At 40.8% G+C, this 18,194-nt stretch overlaps 2 protein-coding genes across 2 annotated transcripts; both read right to left on the reverse strand.

Moving 5' to 3' along the window:
• Positions 1–2,105: 2,105 nt before the first annotated feature.
• LOC139725697 (uncharacterized) lies at positions 2,106–7,916 on the reverse strand. The gene is made up of 3 exons (XM_071636779.1): positions 5,508–7,916; positions 3,651–3,720; positions 2,106–2,385 (listed from the first exon to the last, which is right to left on the reverse strand). The coding sequence occupies exons 1-3, from the start codon at positions 7,904–7,906 to the stop codon at positions 2,380–2,382; spliced, it is 2,475 nt and encodes an 824-aa protein (XP_071492880.1). The 5' UTR covers positions 7,907–7,916; the 3' UTR covers positions 2,106–2,379.
• On the reverse strand, positions 7,914–14,746 carry LOC139725707 (uncharacterized). The gene is made up of 7 exons (XM_071636788.1): positions 14,628–14,746; positions 12,743–12,891; positions 11,248–11,423; positions 10,361–10,569; positions 8,961–9,184; positions 7,971–8,148; positions 7,914–7,923 (listed from the first exon to the last, which is right to left on the reverse strand). Exons 2-7 carry the CDS (start codon positions 12,882–12,884, stop codon positions 7,914–7,916), a joined length of 939 nt encoding a protein of 312 aa, XP_071492889.1. The 5' UTR covers positions 12,885–12,891; positions 14,628–14,746.
• Between the last annotated feature and the right edge of the window lie 3,448 nt (positions 14,747–18,194).

Genomic DNA, 18,194 nt, shown 5'->3' on the forward strand with positions numbered 1-18,194 from the left:
GAAAGAAGGTATCAGGTTTGGCCACACTTCTATTCTTAATTTTGCCAAGGAAATGTGTATCTATCATTACCCACAGGTACTACAGCAAATCTATTTCAAGAAACTTCATGGACACAACAAAGCTGTCAAATAAACATAATACTGTACACCATGTATTGTGATACATTCACGATTGTACATCAAGTTTACACACCAAACTATGTAGCACATCATACATTGTATATTTGTGGACAGAAGAATATGTGGCGACTGTTGCAAATGTGAATATATATAGACTCATAAAAGTTGACATAAGTAGAGTCTACTTGTAAACACATTTTCCCCAAGCAAGCAGTAACTTGAGTAGCCGATGTTGATGATCACACATACAATATTAAAGGCATACGATCGTCATCCCTTATGGTACGTAAACTCCGAACGACCGAAGTTTGTGCATGCAATTGCGCAATGCCAGACTCGGTGCTATATCCATAAACGTGTGGGACAATGCTGCCACTGAGACACGTGTGTGTGTGTGCGTGTGTGTGTACGCATCATGCACAAACATTGTCATCGCGAGCTGCGGTGATTGGAGGAGAGAGGCCAGAAGACGCGTGGCTCTTTTGGCCTCTCTTCATGCGCATGCGCACTGAGAGTATGCGTCCATTCGGAAGCTTTCGTGGTTCGCTCGGACAGCCATTATGGGTTAGGAGATTTGTAGCACAGAGCTCTTGTAGTCTAGCGTATTGTTCGCTGACCCATTGAGCCAGCACTATTCTCATTCGGGGTCACTACATTTGATACAGAATGGGGGAGGCAGCGTGTTGCGTTCGTCTCCGTGCCGCACAAACCACTCGCCACGATTGAGTGCCTTTAACCCTAACTTACCGGGGGGGCATAATGCCCCCCCTCGATGAATTCCGCAACCATTCCGGCGTGCAAAATTTTTTGACCGCGCCGCTCGCTGACTTTTTACTTTCAAGTCTCGCGCAACTTTTGAAACCAAATTTGTCGCGCCCGGGCATACCGTTCTGAAGCCACGCCCCTTCAAAAAATTTTCGTCAACCCCAAAATTGCTCAAAAACATGATTTTGTGTACAAAGTCAATACAAATTGTGTTTTTTCAATCAATTCTTATAAAGATTCGTATTTTTAATTCTAATGGCTGAAATCAATTTATTTTAGTATAATCATGCTTCAAAAAATGTGTATGACAAATTCTGTTGAAAAAAACAACGAAAGCAAAAGTTCGAAAAAACAACAAAATACATAAAAAATTGATAAAACAATAAAAAACATAAGAAATTAATTTTGATACTGAATTTTTTTTTACGCACAAATGTTTGGAATGTCACTAGGAATATTTACACCAAAAATCAGCAGTCCGTAAGCTTTTATAAGCCAATTACAGACGAAAATTAGGTTTTTTGCATATATTTGCATAATTAATTAATTTAAAATAGAAAATGCAGTTTTTGGAAAATTTAACGTAATAGCCTTGTAGATTACATCCGGCTTTATGTTCATGCAAAATTTTGTGGCGATCACGCGATCAACGGCCGAGATCTGAAGGGGGGGGCCATGATAATGGCCCCCCAGGAATTCAAGCTCGCTAAATAGCCCAGGTAAGTTAGGGTTAAGATGATTGAATTTTCACTCTTTACTTTATGAAGGAGACATCTTGGATACAGTGGAAAGGCAAGTTCAGCCATGAATTTGGGGCATGAATTAACATATTGACATTCTTACATGTAAGATTAGCGACATTTTCCCTATTCCCAATCATCCAAACCCTAAATATGCAATTTCAAAGACTGGAATGTCCTAACAGGCAATTTTTTCCTTATGTCACAAAAAAAAAAAAACACTGTGTTTATCACTGCTCTCTTATTCACATACACGACTGTATCATAGCTGAAATGGAATCACTTTGATAGACAGCATAAAACTCAAAACCATGCACTACAATATCACAAGTGAAGTGGCTGATACCGTAAAAACAAAGAACATATGTAGTCACTTCTGAGGATTAAATTCAGTAAAAGGGAGGTTATCTGAAACCTAGCAAAATTTCAGCATTCAGTGGAACTGTCTTCAGAACTTACTGTTTTATACTATATCCAGATTTGACTGAGATACGGCGAACATATCAATCAACATCACAAGGATTCAGAAGAAGAAAAAAAGTGGATTATGCAACTACAGATGCTTGAGTGCCACTTAAGACCAACAGTAATGTGATTTGTCCAGTGAAGATGATGCCTACTGCCCTGGCCACACCTGCCATCCTTGCAGGCTTGACCTCACTGTTTGGTTTGGGGGACTCCCCTGCTTCTTGCTCGGACACCAGCCGAATGCTGTGCTACTCAGCTAGTGATGTTGGTAAGCCTTTAATTTCTTTCAGGCCTGGAGATGGGCAAACAGGTAAACACAGTATGACATACAACGTACAATATGTACCTCTCATGATCAACCACTGAAACCAATATCTAGGTAGCCTATAATCCAGGCAGAGGATGCAGCTACTGTCTTTGCTGTTACGCTAAACATCTGATACAGCATGATTGTCTTTGTTAAGTGAAACATCTGAAACGGCCATACTACGAACAGTGAATGCATGTAAAGCATCCACCACCTATATCCATTTGTCTTGCTGTAGTCATTGTTTTTTTTTCTAATTGATTTTGAATCAGTGGCAGTTTTCATAAGAAAAATTGCCACCGATTCATAGTTGGTAAAATAACAAGAACTAAAGCAAGACAAGTGGATATACATTTGTAGGCGGTGGATGCTTCCACTGTTCATAGTCTCGCCGCATCAGACATATGTCTTACCGTAGCAAAGACAATAATCTCACTGCATCAGACGTTTAGCATTTACAGCAAAGACAATAGCTGTATCCTCTGCCTGGATCATAGCCTAATATCAAGGGCACATGAGAACACACCCACTCTGGTTTGAGATTATATGTAATTCAATGGTCACTTTCTTGGCTGGCAATTACTATTAAAGGGACATAGTCACAAAACTTAATCATAGAAACTCATCAGATTGTGAGTTCCAAATTTGATGCTCGTGTAATACAAGAACAAAATGAATCCTTACACAACTGATGCATAATACCAAAGTCAGAAAAGCTACATCACAACTAATTTTACTTCATCAAGGGTTAAAGACACATGAGACACACGCCTAAAAAATAAAAAAAGAATCCATTGCAATATGTGACATATTCCCATACCAGTCCACTCTTGAATTTCAAAAATAGTACAGGCAACTCCTGCTAAAATACATTTTTTGTTATAGCTGAACAAATCGTATCAGGGCAATTACACCCCCTCCCCCGGCTAAATACTGGTTAGTGATAAGGTCAGAGTAAAGATTAGAGTGAAGGTTAGGTTTAGGATAAGAGTTGAGGGTTACGATTTACAATTACGTTCAGGATTAGGATTAGGGATAGCGTCAGAGGAAGAGTCACTAATCAAATAAAAGTGTGTCAAGATATTAGATAAGAGTTTTAGGACCTGAATTTTTACTTCATTGTAACGAAAATTTGTTATAACTGTGTTTGTTATGACAGGACTGCACTATGAAAGTGATTCAAGGTGCGTTATTGGGAGCTCCATATATGTATGACAGGGATGAAGCACAGAGCTCAATGATTTTGTTACCTTGGGTACGTTGGTTGGGGCAATGCTCTTATATACTGTGTCTGTGAAGGGATCCCCCTGGCGGAGTTTCCTGCAATGAAAATAAGTACATGCAGATATGACAAAATTTGATTTGTTGCAATTACACTGTACATGTGCAGATTCAAATTAGCATTTCATATACAGCACTGTAATGCTATGAAGGTGTGCTCTTGTCTTTTTTTAAGAGATGCATGAGATTTGAATAAATTGGGAAGTAATGACAGAAAGTTTGGTGGAAACAGACAAAAAGCAGGCAAATACGAAGAAATGTAGCATCATGTGCACATTTAAATAATAATGATAATAATGTGCAGATTTAGATGTGAAACAGGACACCAAGGGATAATTAGCAAAACTAAATTTGTCTTGGCAAGCTGAGTGACCAATTTCTTCAGAAATACACTCAGAATTGTAGCTGAGTTACTAGGAGTTTTGTGTTGATTTTGGTGATTAGATAACATGTTTTTAAGTTGAGTATACAAACAAAACATATCAATATCAATGCACTGAATAGTGCATTCCAAAAAAAAAAAGGATTGGTTATGATGTATAATGGCAGACATCATGTGCTATAAGGATGCATGTTCGTAAGCAAATATTGCCTGATACACTTGTAAGTATACAGTGAGTAGTAGGGCAGATGTAACAAAAATTGATCGAAATGCTCACATCCGGCGGAAAGTATGAAATTTTGCATACAGGGGTATTTTGGGGCGCTGATTTCAAAAATTGCCAGATCCAAGAGATCTGGCCACGGGATCGGCCGCCATTTTGAATTCCAATATGGCCGCCATCACAAAACAAATTTAAAGATCCCTATCTTGAGTTTTAAATGACCTGTGGCACCAAAGTTTGGTTCACAAGAGCGTTTTGACATATTAAATGTGATGAAAGATTCATTTGTGGTGTCTGACAATCATCGAATGGCCGCCATTTTGAATTCCAATATGGCCGCCTCAACGAAATTGTCAAAATTCCTATCTCGAGTTCTAAGTGGTGAGTGACGCTGAAATTACGTGGAAAGAAGTACTTTAACATACTGAGTTTAAAAATGGACTAATGCGATGTGTCTGACAAATGCAATGCCCGCTATTTTGAATTCCAATATGGTTGCGAAGACAAACATCACGACTAACATTCACGGGCATGCCAAAAAGTGCAACAAAAATGAAGCATAACGCACCTTTCACTGACGTCACAATGTAAATACAGCAGCGCGCACTCAATCAGTTACAGACGCGCGCTCAATCAGGTAGCCTAATTCACAAACCCGAGAAAGAGATTTTCAACACTGCAACATGGAAACTACGTAGGAAAATTCAAATTGACTGCCGTGCAGCTTGTCAGAAGAATCGAATAAGTCTGTTATTGAAGTCATCATATCACCACGCTTTTATGTATCAAATTTCAATGGCTTATGTCATTCAGAACTGAAGATAGGGATCTTTGACGGCGGCCATATTGGAATTCAAAATGGCGGCCGACCCCGTGGCCAGATCTCTTGGATCCAGCAATTTTTGAAATCAGCGCCCCAAAATACCCCTATATGCAAAATTTCATATTTTCCGCCGGATGTGAGCATCTTTTTCACATATCTGCCCCACTAGAGAAAAGCAGAGGTTAACCTTGTCTAATACCTTCACGTGTCTCAGTTCTTGCCCTCTATATTTCAGTTTGTGTAGCTTGCAAGTACACAGTAAAGGAAACCTATGGAATATATTTGAAACAAATGCCACATAACTCCCTTTCACTATCTCTAATGATATCTAAAGGTTCTCAGTTTATCCACCAGTACAACATATAACACAGAGGTATACAAATATCAAATGAGCATACTTGTTTCCTGACGGCTCCTTGTAGCTGACCATGCCTTTTGTCCTGCGCGCCCTTCTCTGGGGCACCTCCGGGGCATTCTCCTTCGTGGCATCCCCTGCAGGAACATCTCCCTTGCCCCCTGTGCGCACCACGTCATCCCCACGGCTCTCCTCGCCAGCTGCTAATGTGTTGGTCACATCTGTCATGACCTTTGACACAGCATCGGTCCTGGAGACCTTGTGCGGCTTTTCCTCCCGGTCGCCGCTGGAGCTGTCTTCGGCCGGCCTCTTCTTGCTCTTGCTGGTGTTGATACCTTTCCTCCCAGCTGCTTCAACAGCATCGGCTGTTTGGCGATCACTTGTTTCCCGGGGCAAGGGGGCATGCCGATCTTGCTGAACTCTTTCGCGGTTCTCAGTTGCTGTATCAGAAGATGCTTTTCTGGCTACACCCTGGGTCGACTCTTTGTCATGGCCAATTTCATCATCAAAGCATTTCGAGGGACTCGAATACTGTTCGGTAGCCTTCTTTGAGTTCGAACTTTTCTTTCCACCCTCATTCAGCGCCTTACGGTTTTGACAGGAATCATCATTGCCATGAAAGTTTTGGGGCTTGTGAGAAATTTGCATCCGAGCACAATCATTCTCTGGCTGAACATCCAAATCAAATGTTACATTCAGGTTGGATGTCTCTGTCTGTTTGCCTGACTTCAGGATTGTGGTACGTCTTGGGACTGGCTTAAGTTTGCCCTGAGCATTACTCACTGACACCAGATGATCTATGTCTTCCAGGACATCGTGGGTAACATTAAGGCTTTTCTGCCCTCCTTTACAATCAGGTACATCATCATCACGCAAATCCTTCAGTTTCATGTCAGAAACCTTTGAGCTTCTTTTCTTCTCTGTCTCTTTGCCAAGACTCAAGCTGCGGCTTTCACTCTCAGCATCCTCCAATTCCAAGAAAAATTGCATCTTTGAGAGCTTGCGTTTGTTGGAAGACTTTCGCACGAGGGGTCTTGTGATCAAATCGCTCAGACTCTCCCGCTCCTCCTTTTGGTTGCTGCTCTTCCGCGATGGCAGGGAGGATCCGATCTTGCTCCTCCTCTCGGGGTTGGTGACCTCGCTCAAGTAGGAGGCATCGAGGTTATTCAGCTCTTCCAGGAGAGCCTTCTCCGACGTCATCCTCTTGGCCTCCGGATTCCTCGGGGTGACAACCGATTTTGATTTTCGGGACTTTCTCTTGATCACGCCATGTTTCTCCACATTCTCTTGGCCTTTTGAGCTTTGAGTATGCGCCAGTTCTGTGGTTTTTGCAGAAGATGGAGAATTTCTCACTGATCTGTTGTGGTCATCGTCCCCTTCAGGCATTCTTGCCTCCTGGCTGGCCATCGCATCAGGAGCGGGCTGGGTCTGAGGATGCGGTTTGTGCAGGCGGGAAGGGGTTGGATGGGAAAAACTGTCCCCAACTGACAGATCAAAGATGGACATCTGCGCAACATCCCTGTCATCCGTCTTGTCCCGCATCTCCTTCTTGCTCCTAGCCTTCGAGGGAATCTTTGAGCTGTGTTTGACCAGTCTCAGGGATTTTGATTTGTCCTTGAGTTTCCCTTTTTTCATTACAGGCAACTTACTCTTCTTCGAAGTCGGCTGACTGTTGGTGTCTTCCTCTCCGATCTCTAAGTTGTTATCACCTTTGCTCATGGCCTCAACACCTCTATCCCTGCCAGATTCCAAGACTGAAATGTGTCCGAGGGCCGTGCTGGTCATCTCCATATCTGCCAGTCTGTAATCCGATTTATTTCCGTTGGAATCTTCTTTCTCTTTCTGCAGCTGACTGCACTTGTCCTGCCTGCTACTTGAGTCTGTGGAGTTCCCTTTACCAGAACTGCCATCTACTTTGTGCTCAATCTCTTCAGCCTGGGCGACCACCGATACATCCTTTCCACTGGAATTGTTCTCTTTGCCCGAGCGCTCTGGCTGTCCTTCACCAATAATCCCACCAATTTCAGCCTCTGTATGCTCACTCGCCGGCTCGTCTTTTGTTTCACTGACGCCCAACTGGACTGCCGCCTCCCGATCCTCATGACTGTGCTTGACAAATGTGCCCCTCCTCTTTGACTGTCTTTTGCTTCTCCTGCGACTTGCTGTCCCATCATTTAGGTCCTCATCTGGCCCCACTTCCATGGCTTCCAAGTCTGCCTCCATCTCCTCCTCCACTAAATTCTGCTGAGGAGCAACCATTTCCTCCTCTTTTCCCCGTCGCCCACTCTTTTTCCTTCTCTCCTTGCCACGCTTTTCCTCCGCATCGTCATTCTTGCATCCATCCTTTCCATCGTTCTTCTGGTCTAAGGGCTTCCCACCTGTGCGATCTTTCTTTGACTGCCTGCTGCGCCTCTTTCGCGGAACCCTTACATCTTCCATCATCTCAACTTCATTTCCATCTGTGCCAGCATGCGCAGCTTCAAATAAATCTGCATTTGAGTCGAGCGATGAATTCCTACGGACAGGATTCTCTGCCGCTGCCTCATTCAGCATCGTTTCAGTCTCCTCGGCTACCTCCTTGATCTCAGAATCTGCTGTGAAGTTGGTTCCAGGATCCTCGCGTGAGATTGGCATTGGTAACAGCTCCTCAGGTGAGATGTTTCTGGTATCCCTTCTGGCCGTCACTGAAATATTGGACGGGAAGTGATAATGCAATCAGTACTACACTCATTAATTTGCATACTTTTTTGATAGCCTTTAAAAGATTAATTTATCGAGTAATTCCGGCATCTGACAAAACTTTCAAAACTGACAAGACCTTGCCAAAATGCATTCTCATTAGATGTCAGCATCACTGGCAGCAACTATGATTTTAAATCACAGTTTTAGCTTGAGATATGAAATATTTAATTGCATAATGATTTTGGTACCATTTGCAAATATTACAAAGTAAGTCTATCATCACAGAGCAAAATTCAACCTTTCCAATGACACCTCACTTGCTACATAACAAGGAATCTCAAATTCACAAGAATGGACGTAACTTGTTTTGCCGTCAAACCCTTTATATATTGACTTTAATAATAGGTTGGTTTTTAAAGTGCACCAGAACTTTAAAAAGTCAAATAAAGAAATCAAGAATTTGCATATATGAAAGAGTCCACACTCTTGTCACCAAAAGTACATCATTTGCACGATAATTGCATAAACTGCAGCTAAAACTAGCACCTTTGCTGTCGTTAGATGACCCTTGCCTCTTTCCATTTTGGTTGCTGCTCCTGTTTTAAGAATGCACACAGTGAGGTGTATTGCTGGAAAGCAATGTTCATATCAGCTTTCTATCAACAACTTGGCATTATAGTAAATTACATTAGCATAACACAAGAAGCTGAATGTCCACATACGGCCTTCTGTATTGACCTTCGCAGAGTGCAGCAACAATACAAGTAATGAAAAAAAAAATCAAACATGGTGGTTGAAAGGTCAAGATAAGTACCTTTGCCTTTTTTGGACAGGGGGTAGTCATCCGACATAAACATGAGCGGTATGTCTATGTCCGGAAGGTCTGGAATTTCATCCTGGGGTCTGTCGCTGGACGAGTCCTGGCAGAGATCCTCCTGGTCGCCTACTGGGCCCTTTGAACGGGCAGACATCTTTTGCAGCTTCTTCTTACTGACAATGTTCTGATTGAAGATGTTTGGATTGCTGGATGGAGCCGATCTGAGACATTAACAAGGAAAAGTAGAAATTACGCGGTGCGTAATATATGTCCCCGCCAGAAGTAGCATTTTGTTGCAAAATGTACAATATAGGTCAAAAATCAAGGTCAAAGGTCAAAGAAGTCAAAGGTCAAAATTCTGTGTAGAAGTTTTGAAGCCCTCACCTAGTGCCATCACATAAAGCAAACAGAATCAAAATCGGGTTAGAAATGGCGAAGGAGTAGCATTTTGTAGCCAATGTACAATATAGGTCAAAAATCAAGGTCAAAGGTCAAAGAAGTCAAAGGTCAAAATTCTGTGTAGAAGTTTTGAAGCCCTCACCTAGTGCCATCACATAAAGCAAACGGAATCGAAATCGGGTTAGAAATGGCGAAGGAGTAGCATTTTGTAGCATTTTGATCACTCACGGACACACGCACAGACACACACACGTACGGAGCCCATTTCATAGTCCCCTGCTCGAACTCGTTCGGCGGGGACAAAAACACAGACAAAAGGAAAGAACATTGGACAAAGCCTTTGACAGAACATATTTTTTCTCCTTCTTTTTCTCACCTGCATATACCCTTTTTATACAGTGCAGTCCTATATTATGTTTTGGACACATCAAGAGTTGTTCGAAAATGGGTCACTTGTCTATTTACACTGCTTACACTACCAATCAAGAATGTCCTCAACCATTCTTGTTGGATCTTTGAGTTCAACCTAGTGCACCTGCTATGTTCCCTTGGTTCATGCAGGGTTTTTTTTTTTTCTTCTTTTTTGTAGAATACACAGACTATTCAAGGAAAAGGTATGAACAGAATCTTGAGCAAAGTGTGACCCAAATAGAACTCTTTCTGGAAGTGATTGGCATCTCTCCTAGGCTATTAAAACAGTCTGAATCATCTTTGAAAATGTGTTCTACTTGCTCTTTAAATGCTACATCCTGACCATGGTTTGCATAAATGAAATACATCTCACAACATAATTTGCTATACAGAGACAACTATTGTCTGAGAATCCTTTGTTTTAGATGATACTTTTAGATAATCTACTTGCATCAATGTAAGGAAATTCTCCCAATCTCCAGAGCACAGTATACACATTCCAGTAAACCTGTGCTACTCTTAACTACTCCATGCTAACCATGCTATGATTTGTGACAACGGTTTAAGTTAAAGAGTCAAAACCTCACCTTCCCGCACTATTTTTCTCCAAGTCGGACGAGGATGAGTCATCGTCGTCAGACATGGCACATGACTTGCGAAACACTGTGCCGAGGCTGCTGTCCTTGCTTGGTCTCGGGATGACGCACATGTCCAGAGCTTGACCGAGAATGCCAACAGTGTCCAGGAGGCTGGCGGTCACTTTGTTCAGCAGGTCTCTTACCCCTGATATTTGATTCTACAGTGCAGAAGTGAAGATAGTAAGCAGTAAGTAAGGACATGTGGAGATTTTGTTGAAAATCTAATATGCAGTTTTTCTTTTTTATTCTTCCTATGTCAGATTTTATGATTATTTATTGCTTTGCTTGTTTGCCACACTGACACTACAAAAGTACAATTGTACATGAAAACCTTTACCAAAAATAACTCTATTTCTTTTCATTTCTTTTTCCAGGATTGCATGAATAATTGAACTGGAATCGAACTAGGTATGAATTGTAAGTTAAATGAACTCATACACACATACGCAAACACAATTTTTATACACATTCACATACACAAGAAAAACAGATGTTTACAAGCACAGACACACCCTCAGTCTTAAACACACATAAACCCAACTCATAAACTGGGTACAGACACTGCCATGATTACCTTATCCCTTGGAATCAAGCTATTCATCAAGCAAGTCATTCAAACTAATAGCAACAGTGCCACGATTTGAATGAAAACATCCGAAATGACAGACTGTCATAGTGTCTGGGAATTTACAAAGAAGGACTAAAGTTTTGAACAAAATTTGCTCAAACCCGTTAACAGATCTGTTACTCAAAGTTTCTGCTTCTACTCACAAAAACTGATTTTTTTGGGTAGATTTTTCCCTTTAATTAACCCAAAGAAAGCAGTAGAGACACACCCTCTGCTTGCTGTGCTGCTCCTGGTACCGATTGATGACGCTCTGTAGGAGCTGGCGCTCCCGCTGGAGCTCAAGGTTAGCCTGCTGAGTCTGGCGGAACTCCGTCTGCGCCACCTCCAGAGACTTGGCCAAGCTGCGATTGTTCATCCGCAGACTGGTTTTCAGAATAAGATTCGCTGGAAAGACATGTGACATAAAGGTTAAACACTTGCTGTGAGAATACACAAAAGATATTACTCTATCGCAATATGTTGTTCATCCGCAGACTGGTTTTCAGAATAAGATTCGCTGGACAGACATGGACCATACATGTAAAGGTTATCACTTGCTGTGAGAATGCACAAAAGATATTACTCTATGACTATATGTGACCCGCTACAACAAAAGGATCCGAAAGTTGGGGGAGGACAATTTTCTAAAAATGGCACGGCATTATTCCTTGACTCTTCTACTTTAATTTCATATGAAGCACAACAACTCATAAAAGTACTCGGTTGCTGAGATATCAATGATTTCATTAGCGCATGTCAAGTAGCCGAGGAAATCAGTTTTGAGAAAAACGCCTTCAAATTTTTCCTTCCGACGTTATCATGATCAAGGGGTGACGAGAGAGTTTTCATCGCTTGACAATAGAAGGCATGCTCCTAGTGACCTCCCAGATGTTCATTCAAGCTTAGCGCCAGTGGTCTACGCACGACCAATCAGTAATCAGAATGCCTTGCACTGACCAATAAGATCACTCCCTCGTTGCTAGGGGCACAGTATAGCTGCAGCGCTAAATCCAAATCTTTGGACATGTTTCTGTTCCGCTGAAAGTCGGAAATTCATGGCCCAGAAAATCACTGATTTCTTGCCTTTCCTTTAATCATATCAAGATTTCAGCAAATGATAGACAAAACATTACACTACAAAATTATGCCGAAAACAGAAATTCGATTGGTTTGACCAATTTTGATGATGTGACTTCAAACTCGATTTTCTCGGCTCAGCCGTTAGCGACTTTAGAACCCTTTTGTTGTAGCGGGACACATATTTTGTTCATCCGCAGACTGGTTTTCAGAATAAGATTCGCTGGACAGACACGGGACATAAAGGTTATTACGGTACTTGCTGTGAGAATGCACAAAAGATATTACTCTACGGCTATACGTTGTTCATCAGCAGATTGGTTTTCAGAATAACATTCACTGGACAGACATAGAACATGAGGTTATTACTTGCTGTGAGAATGTACGGAAGATACTCACTGTATAATGCTGTTTTTCATTTTACATGTAGCCATTTTCATTTTCTTCTCATTGAATGCATGCATGTTGTGAATGCATCATGCATTTCAGTTTTTGTTGTGAATTTGATGATGTGTGCAAACTGTGGTAAATCTACTCCCGTCATGTTGTGGACCAATTATGGATGTAATGAGCAATACAATTATAAACTTCAAATTGAAGAACAAACACAGAAAAGAAAGAGGTATTAGATGGATGGCCAAACTCACCATTCTTGTAGCGAGACCTCGATGAGCTGAGATCAGCCTGGAACTTCTTCCGCCTCTTCTCCTTCATCTTGGAGCGAATCTCCTCGATGCTCCTTTCCAGCATCCCATCTTTATTCGAGGGTGGATCATCCTTTGCATCCATGTTGTATCTGAGAATAACAATTTGGATACCCACCAATCAGCGTGAATCTCTGGGTAAACTAGTACAAGATAGATGACGAAAAAAGTGGTTTGTGAGGACCCCACAAGCGTCCTTCAGCAGGTCAGGGCACATGCTCCAGGCTAACAGGCCAAACTATTTTAATACAGTATTTACAGACACTCTCAGATCCATTCTACAATACGAGTGAGGATCTACTTATATTTGCAAAAATATCCTACAGGAGTAAAGGAGTCACGTACATAATGATAATGATGATGGAAACCCTAGTTGTATTGTATCGGACTGCGACACGATGTATCCATCACGGTGTAGGATAAGCTAGCCTGACCAGACCGCTGTGCTTCGCGACAGCGGCTGCGTGTAGTTAAGGATAAGCTAGAGCTCTTTCAGTGTAACGATTTAGACAGAAAAATCCGTCCGTATAGAGGAGCTTCTTTTTAATCATTTTTTTAAAACTAAAATACGGGCCTCCTCCGAGGGGATTCTGTGAAACTTGACATTTTTTTTTGTTTTAATCTCTGCGGAAGATGTGTTAGGCCCTAAACCTAGGTCTATCTGCTATTAATCTACCGTAGTTATGGGTAAACTCGGCCCCCAGCGCGCACGTTACTACTATCTAACGCATGTATAATGCGCGCGCTGGGGGCCCGAGTTTACCCGCTAGGCCGAGTTTACCCATAACTACGGTATAGATCTAACCTTTTACTGTAAAACGAGGAATGTTCGCGTGCATTTTAATTCCGCGAATTTCGCGAGTGCCAAGATTCGCGAAATTGAAATGCATGCGAAATTTCTTGTCTAACAGTTACACTACATTATCTATAAAACTCTATGCATTGAACGCCAGTGGCAATTCCAATAATATTCGCGAAAATTTCATGCCACGATCCTTTGAGGGGATCTGGGAAGCCAGACGCAGTCTCCGCGGAACATTAAGATAGTCATACAGTGGACTCCCGTTATAACGAAGTCCTCGGGACCAGCAGTTTTCTTTCGTTATATCGGAATTTCGTTATAACCGAACAAATAAACAATAGAAATACATAGAGTGGATGGCATTGCAGCCAAAATTTTTACTTCGTTATAACCGGAATTTCGTTATAACCGTGTTCGTTATAACGGGAGTGCACTGTACTCATAGACCTCTTACAATTTTTAACTGTTACATACTAACTCTAACGTTACACAGAAAAGAAGCTAACTGCTAACGTTACACAGAAAAGAGCTCCCTCTTGCTCTCTATCCACGACTATGACTCAGACTACTCAGACTCAGAGTATCCCCGATCAGGCCCGACAACCAGATACAGAAAACAGACGGATCTTTTGTTCTTGAAAGAAGAAGAAGTTCGAAGAAGAAGAAGATGATGATGATGAAGATATCCCCGACTACAAGATACAGACCGATCTTCCGGTCAACTTTTAATATACAATGCTGGACGCCATATCCATGCATGGGCCAACGGCGCGGCGGCATGCGGATGCGGCGGCATTTGATGCGGCGCAGCGAGGAAGCGCGAAGCGGACATGGGCCGCTCGCGGGCCGGCCGGCTAGCCGACCGAGGGCAGGGCGAGGGGTCTCGATGGTGCTGTGTCAGTGCGCAGTGTGTGTGCGAGTGCCAGTCATAAGCCTAAGGTCAGTGCAGCAGTGGAAAAATTCATCGTAATCGTTCCACATTCGAAAATCATGCACTTACAAAATCAATGTAGACATCCTACTTACCGCAATTTGTTCTGTCTTTTCTCTGTCTCCTGAATGGCTGTAAATATGTAAACCTCTGATTGACGGCACTTTGTTTACAAATGCTACGCCAACGATGTATTGCCTCGTCCTTGTCAAACAGACGCCATTTTGAAAACTGCGCTTTAATAATTTTCTAGCATTCTGATTGGTTAAAAGGTAGCAAGTGTAGTCTAAGCATTCGGACACGAAAAATCGATAAAATTTTATTGAATTACCGGGCCGGGTACCAGTCTTTCGTAATCGAGGAGCTTACAGTGTAGTATACTAGTATTCATTACAGGGGCCGCGGATCGGAGGTGGGGGTGGGAACTTCGAAGGAAGTGTGGGTGAGGGTGGGGGTGGCTGTGGGAGGGAGGTGAGGTCTTGGGGAGTACAGCCTTTCAACGTTTGGCTCTTTAAAAAAAAAAGCACACCTGCATCACACAATAAAGATCATACTACATGTAGTAACATACTATAAATTTATCACAAGATTATTAAAAAAAAATCATCGAGTTTTTATTGATCAAATTAGCAAGATTACAAAAGCATCACATCAAAATTCGAGATGATAAAAATACTACTTATAATAAATAATAGTAAAAGATTAAGTCGACAAATTATAGAAAATCAAAGCAAAGCAGCATAGAATAAAATCAATAAGAATGTTGTACATAATATTATACAATGGTACATTCTTTGAAAAACAGCCTTAAGAGATAAAAGAGAGCATCAAGTCGCCCTTAAGACGCCCTCAGGAGAACCCACCAGATTCCACATGAGACAATTAACAGCATATAGAAACATGTATACATAACAAATGGCTAAACCACTTTATATGTGGAACCAAGTAGATGCCCCCAAAAGCCCAAAGGAGGCCCACACCCACTGCCACTGGCACCACAGATTGGCGCATATTACAACTGGTGTCATTAACAATATAATGATCGCTTCAATATGCTAAATTCAGAGTGCTCACCGCAATAACATACCCTTACACCATATGTCAAATCTCCATTTACGGAAATGAAGTACAAGTTTTCCATTCTTATTAGCAATGCGATACTCAAGTTCTTTTATGTTTTTAGGTACACCTTAAATCCTTGAAATGAGGGTTGGTTACCTCTGAATTTACACAAATAAACATTTAAGGATAAGGAAAATATAAGTTATGAATTTATCATCTTTAAACCCGAAAATTTTTTCAAAACCGGAGAGGTTATAATTTTTCTTAGTATTTTGATTTATTACATTAGTTATCTCATCCCAAACTTTTTTTACGTGATGACATTCAATAAATAACATGTGAATAACAGTTTCTGGCAATCTCTGACAGAATGTGCAGTTGGGGAGTCCTTCCTTTTGATTTTGTGCAAAAAAAAATCATTTAGTGCTATAACTCTATGATATAGCTTGAAATAAAAGGAACGAACTCGAGGGTCAATAAAACTTTTAAAATTTCTCAAATGGACGTTATCCCACAATTCTGAATCTGGATCTAATGACAGGTCTTCCCAAAAACAAATTTGATATTGTTTTGTTGGAGCACAGTTCTCTGCCATAATTGAGTAAACATATTTGTTAAACACAAGTTATTTACTACTGTGTCAAAAATTTCATTGTGATCCCAATTTGAGATAGTTAACCATGGTTGAGGAATATTGCTCATTAAAAATATAAATTTCCTCCTTCCTTTGGGCGAAATACCGAAATCAAGAATAAGTTCTTCAAAAAGTTTGCTTCCATCAGGGAGTGGTGAATCTAAAAGATCACTGACAAAGACTATACCCCTATCAAACCATTCTTGAATAAACAAAAGAAAGAATCGCTTTGACTTGGATCTAATATTTCTGTTAAACCATATAAACATTGACATGATCCTAAATCTGAGAATTTCACACCAAACTCCCTATATTGCTTTCTCCCTGAAAAAATACCAAGCTGTAATAGAGTCAGATAGTTGAGAGCATGGTAGCTTATTCATTAAAACAGATTCAGGTACATGAGATTTCCACAAAATATCATTCATCTGACTAAAATCTTCTAATACTGAAAGTTCAATTATCATCCATAAACTACTGTAATTTTTGTCCAAAAGAAGCCATTTTCTGTGACATGGCAAAAAGTTATGGATCAATCATTCGCAGCCCACCCGAAGCAAAATCTTTACAAGAATATTTTCTTTTTACTCTATCTCTTCCACCACTCCAAATGAATTTATAAATTTTTCTGTCTAACTCTTTGAAAAAAAAAATTGGGGGATCTTTATACATAATACTGAAAAAAGATACAACAGTTGAGGTAATAATTATACAAATTTCATTATGAAAACATAAATTTCACATTATCAATATTGCGAATGAAAAAGAAATAATTTTACTAAAAGGGGAAAAAGAAAGGGATAAACGGGAAAAGAATAAACCCATAAATTTCGCGCACACACAATTTTAACATGTTGAAAGAGGGCATTTCGTGAATACAATTATCTATTACGCAAAATATTTTATATTTTCTTGTAAAATCAAAAATATCCCTCCACCTTTAAGTCCGTTTTTGTTTTCTATGAAGCATTTGGAAAAAAGACAGAACGTTGTAGCTATGAAAAAGAATCGTCTTGATTTTCATGTGAGGAAATGGCAAGCTCTTATATATCTTAGTTTTCTATGTTATTTTTGTCCATAATGTACTATTCATTATCATACATGTATTTGGTGTATGAAGCAGCACGTGAATCGGGAAAATAAAGTTGGGAAAAAACATAAAATTCTTGCACACACACACACACAGAAAAAAAACCCATGATCTGCCCAAATATACCAGTATCTAATGGTGGACTTACTTTCAAACATGGAAGTGAAATATTTAGACTAGAGGCTACAAAAAAACAAAAAAAAAATGTGTAAAAAGTCCTACTTCTTGTCAAATAGGGTCTATTGAAATTGCGTATCAAAAGCCACCCTTTACCACTCGAGTTATCACAATGCATAAAAGCTGGTATGCAAGCATGCCAGAACACTTTTTAGTTTGGGTTTTTTTTTTTTTTTTTTGGTTTTGTGTGTGTGTGTGTGTGTGTGTGTGTGTGTGTGTGTGTGTGTGTGTGTGTGTGTGTTTTTGGGGGGGGGTACTTCGATGATGTATTGGGGCACATATTCTATGTGACAATGTTGAGATCCTCGGCGAGGGAAGCGACCGAGCGGGGATGGGGGGAGGGTGTATGTGGGAGGGAGATAGGCCTACCCCGTCCCAAATTGAATCATTTGTTCCTGTGGTGTCATTATCAAATTTTCCTGCAAGTTTCATTCGAATCTGTCCACAACTTTTGAGTTATTTTGCACACCCAGGCAAACCAACGCCGATGAAAACATAGCCTCGTTTCTTGGCGGAGGTACTTGAGTACTACTAATTACTAGAAACTACCCCTTCCCCCCCCCCCAAAAAAAAAAAAAAAAACCAACAACAACAACAACAAAAACACTAAAACTAAAAGGACACCCTGCTCCAGCCATACATGCTCATCCTTAAGTAGTTCTTCCTATACCCCTGCCCATATACAATTTTACTATTTTA

This window comes from Diadema antillarum, unplaced genomic scaffold (assembly GCF_040938485.1).
Source record: "Diadema antillarum isolate AM-2024a unplaced genomic scaffold, OU_Dant_1.0 seq00000054_RagTag, whole genome shotgun sequence".
NCBI classification, from domain to species: domain Eukaryota; kingdom Metazoa; phylum Echinodermata; class Echinoidea; order Diadematoida; family Diadematidae; genus Diadema; species Diadema antillarum.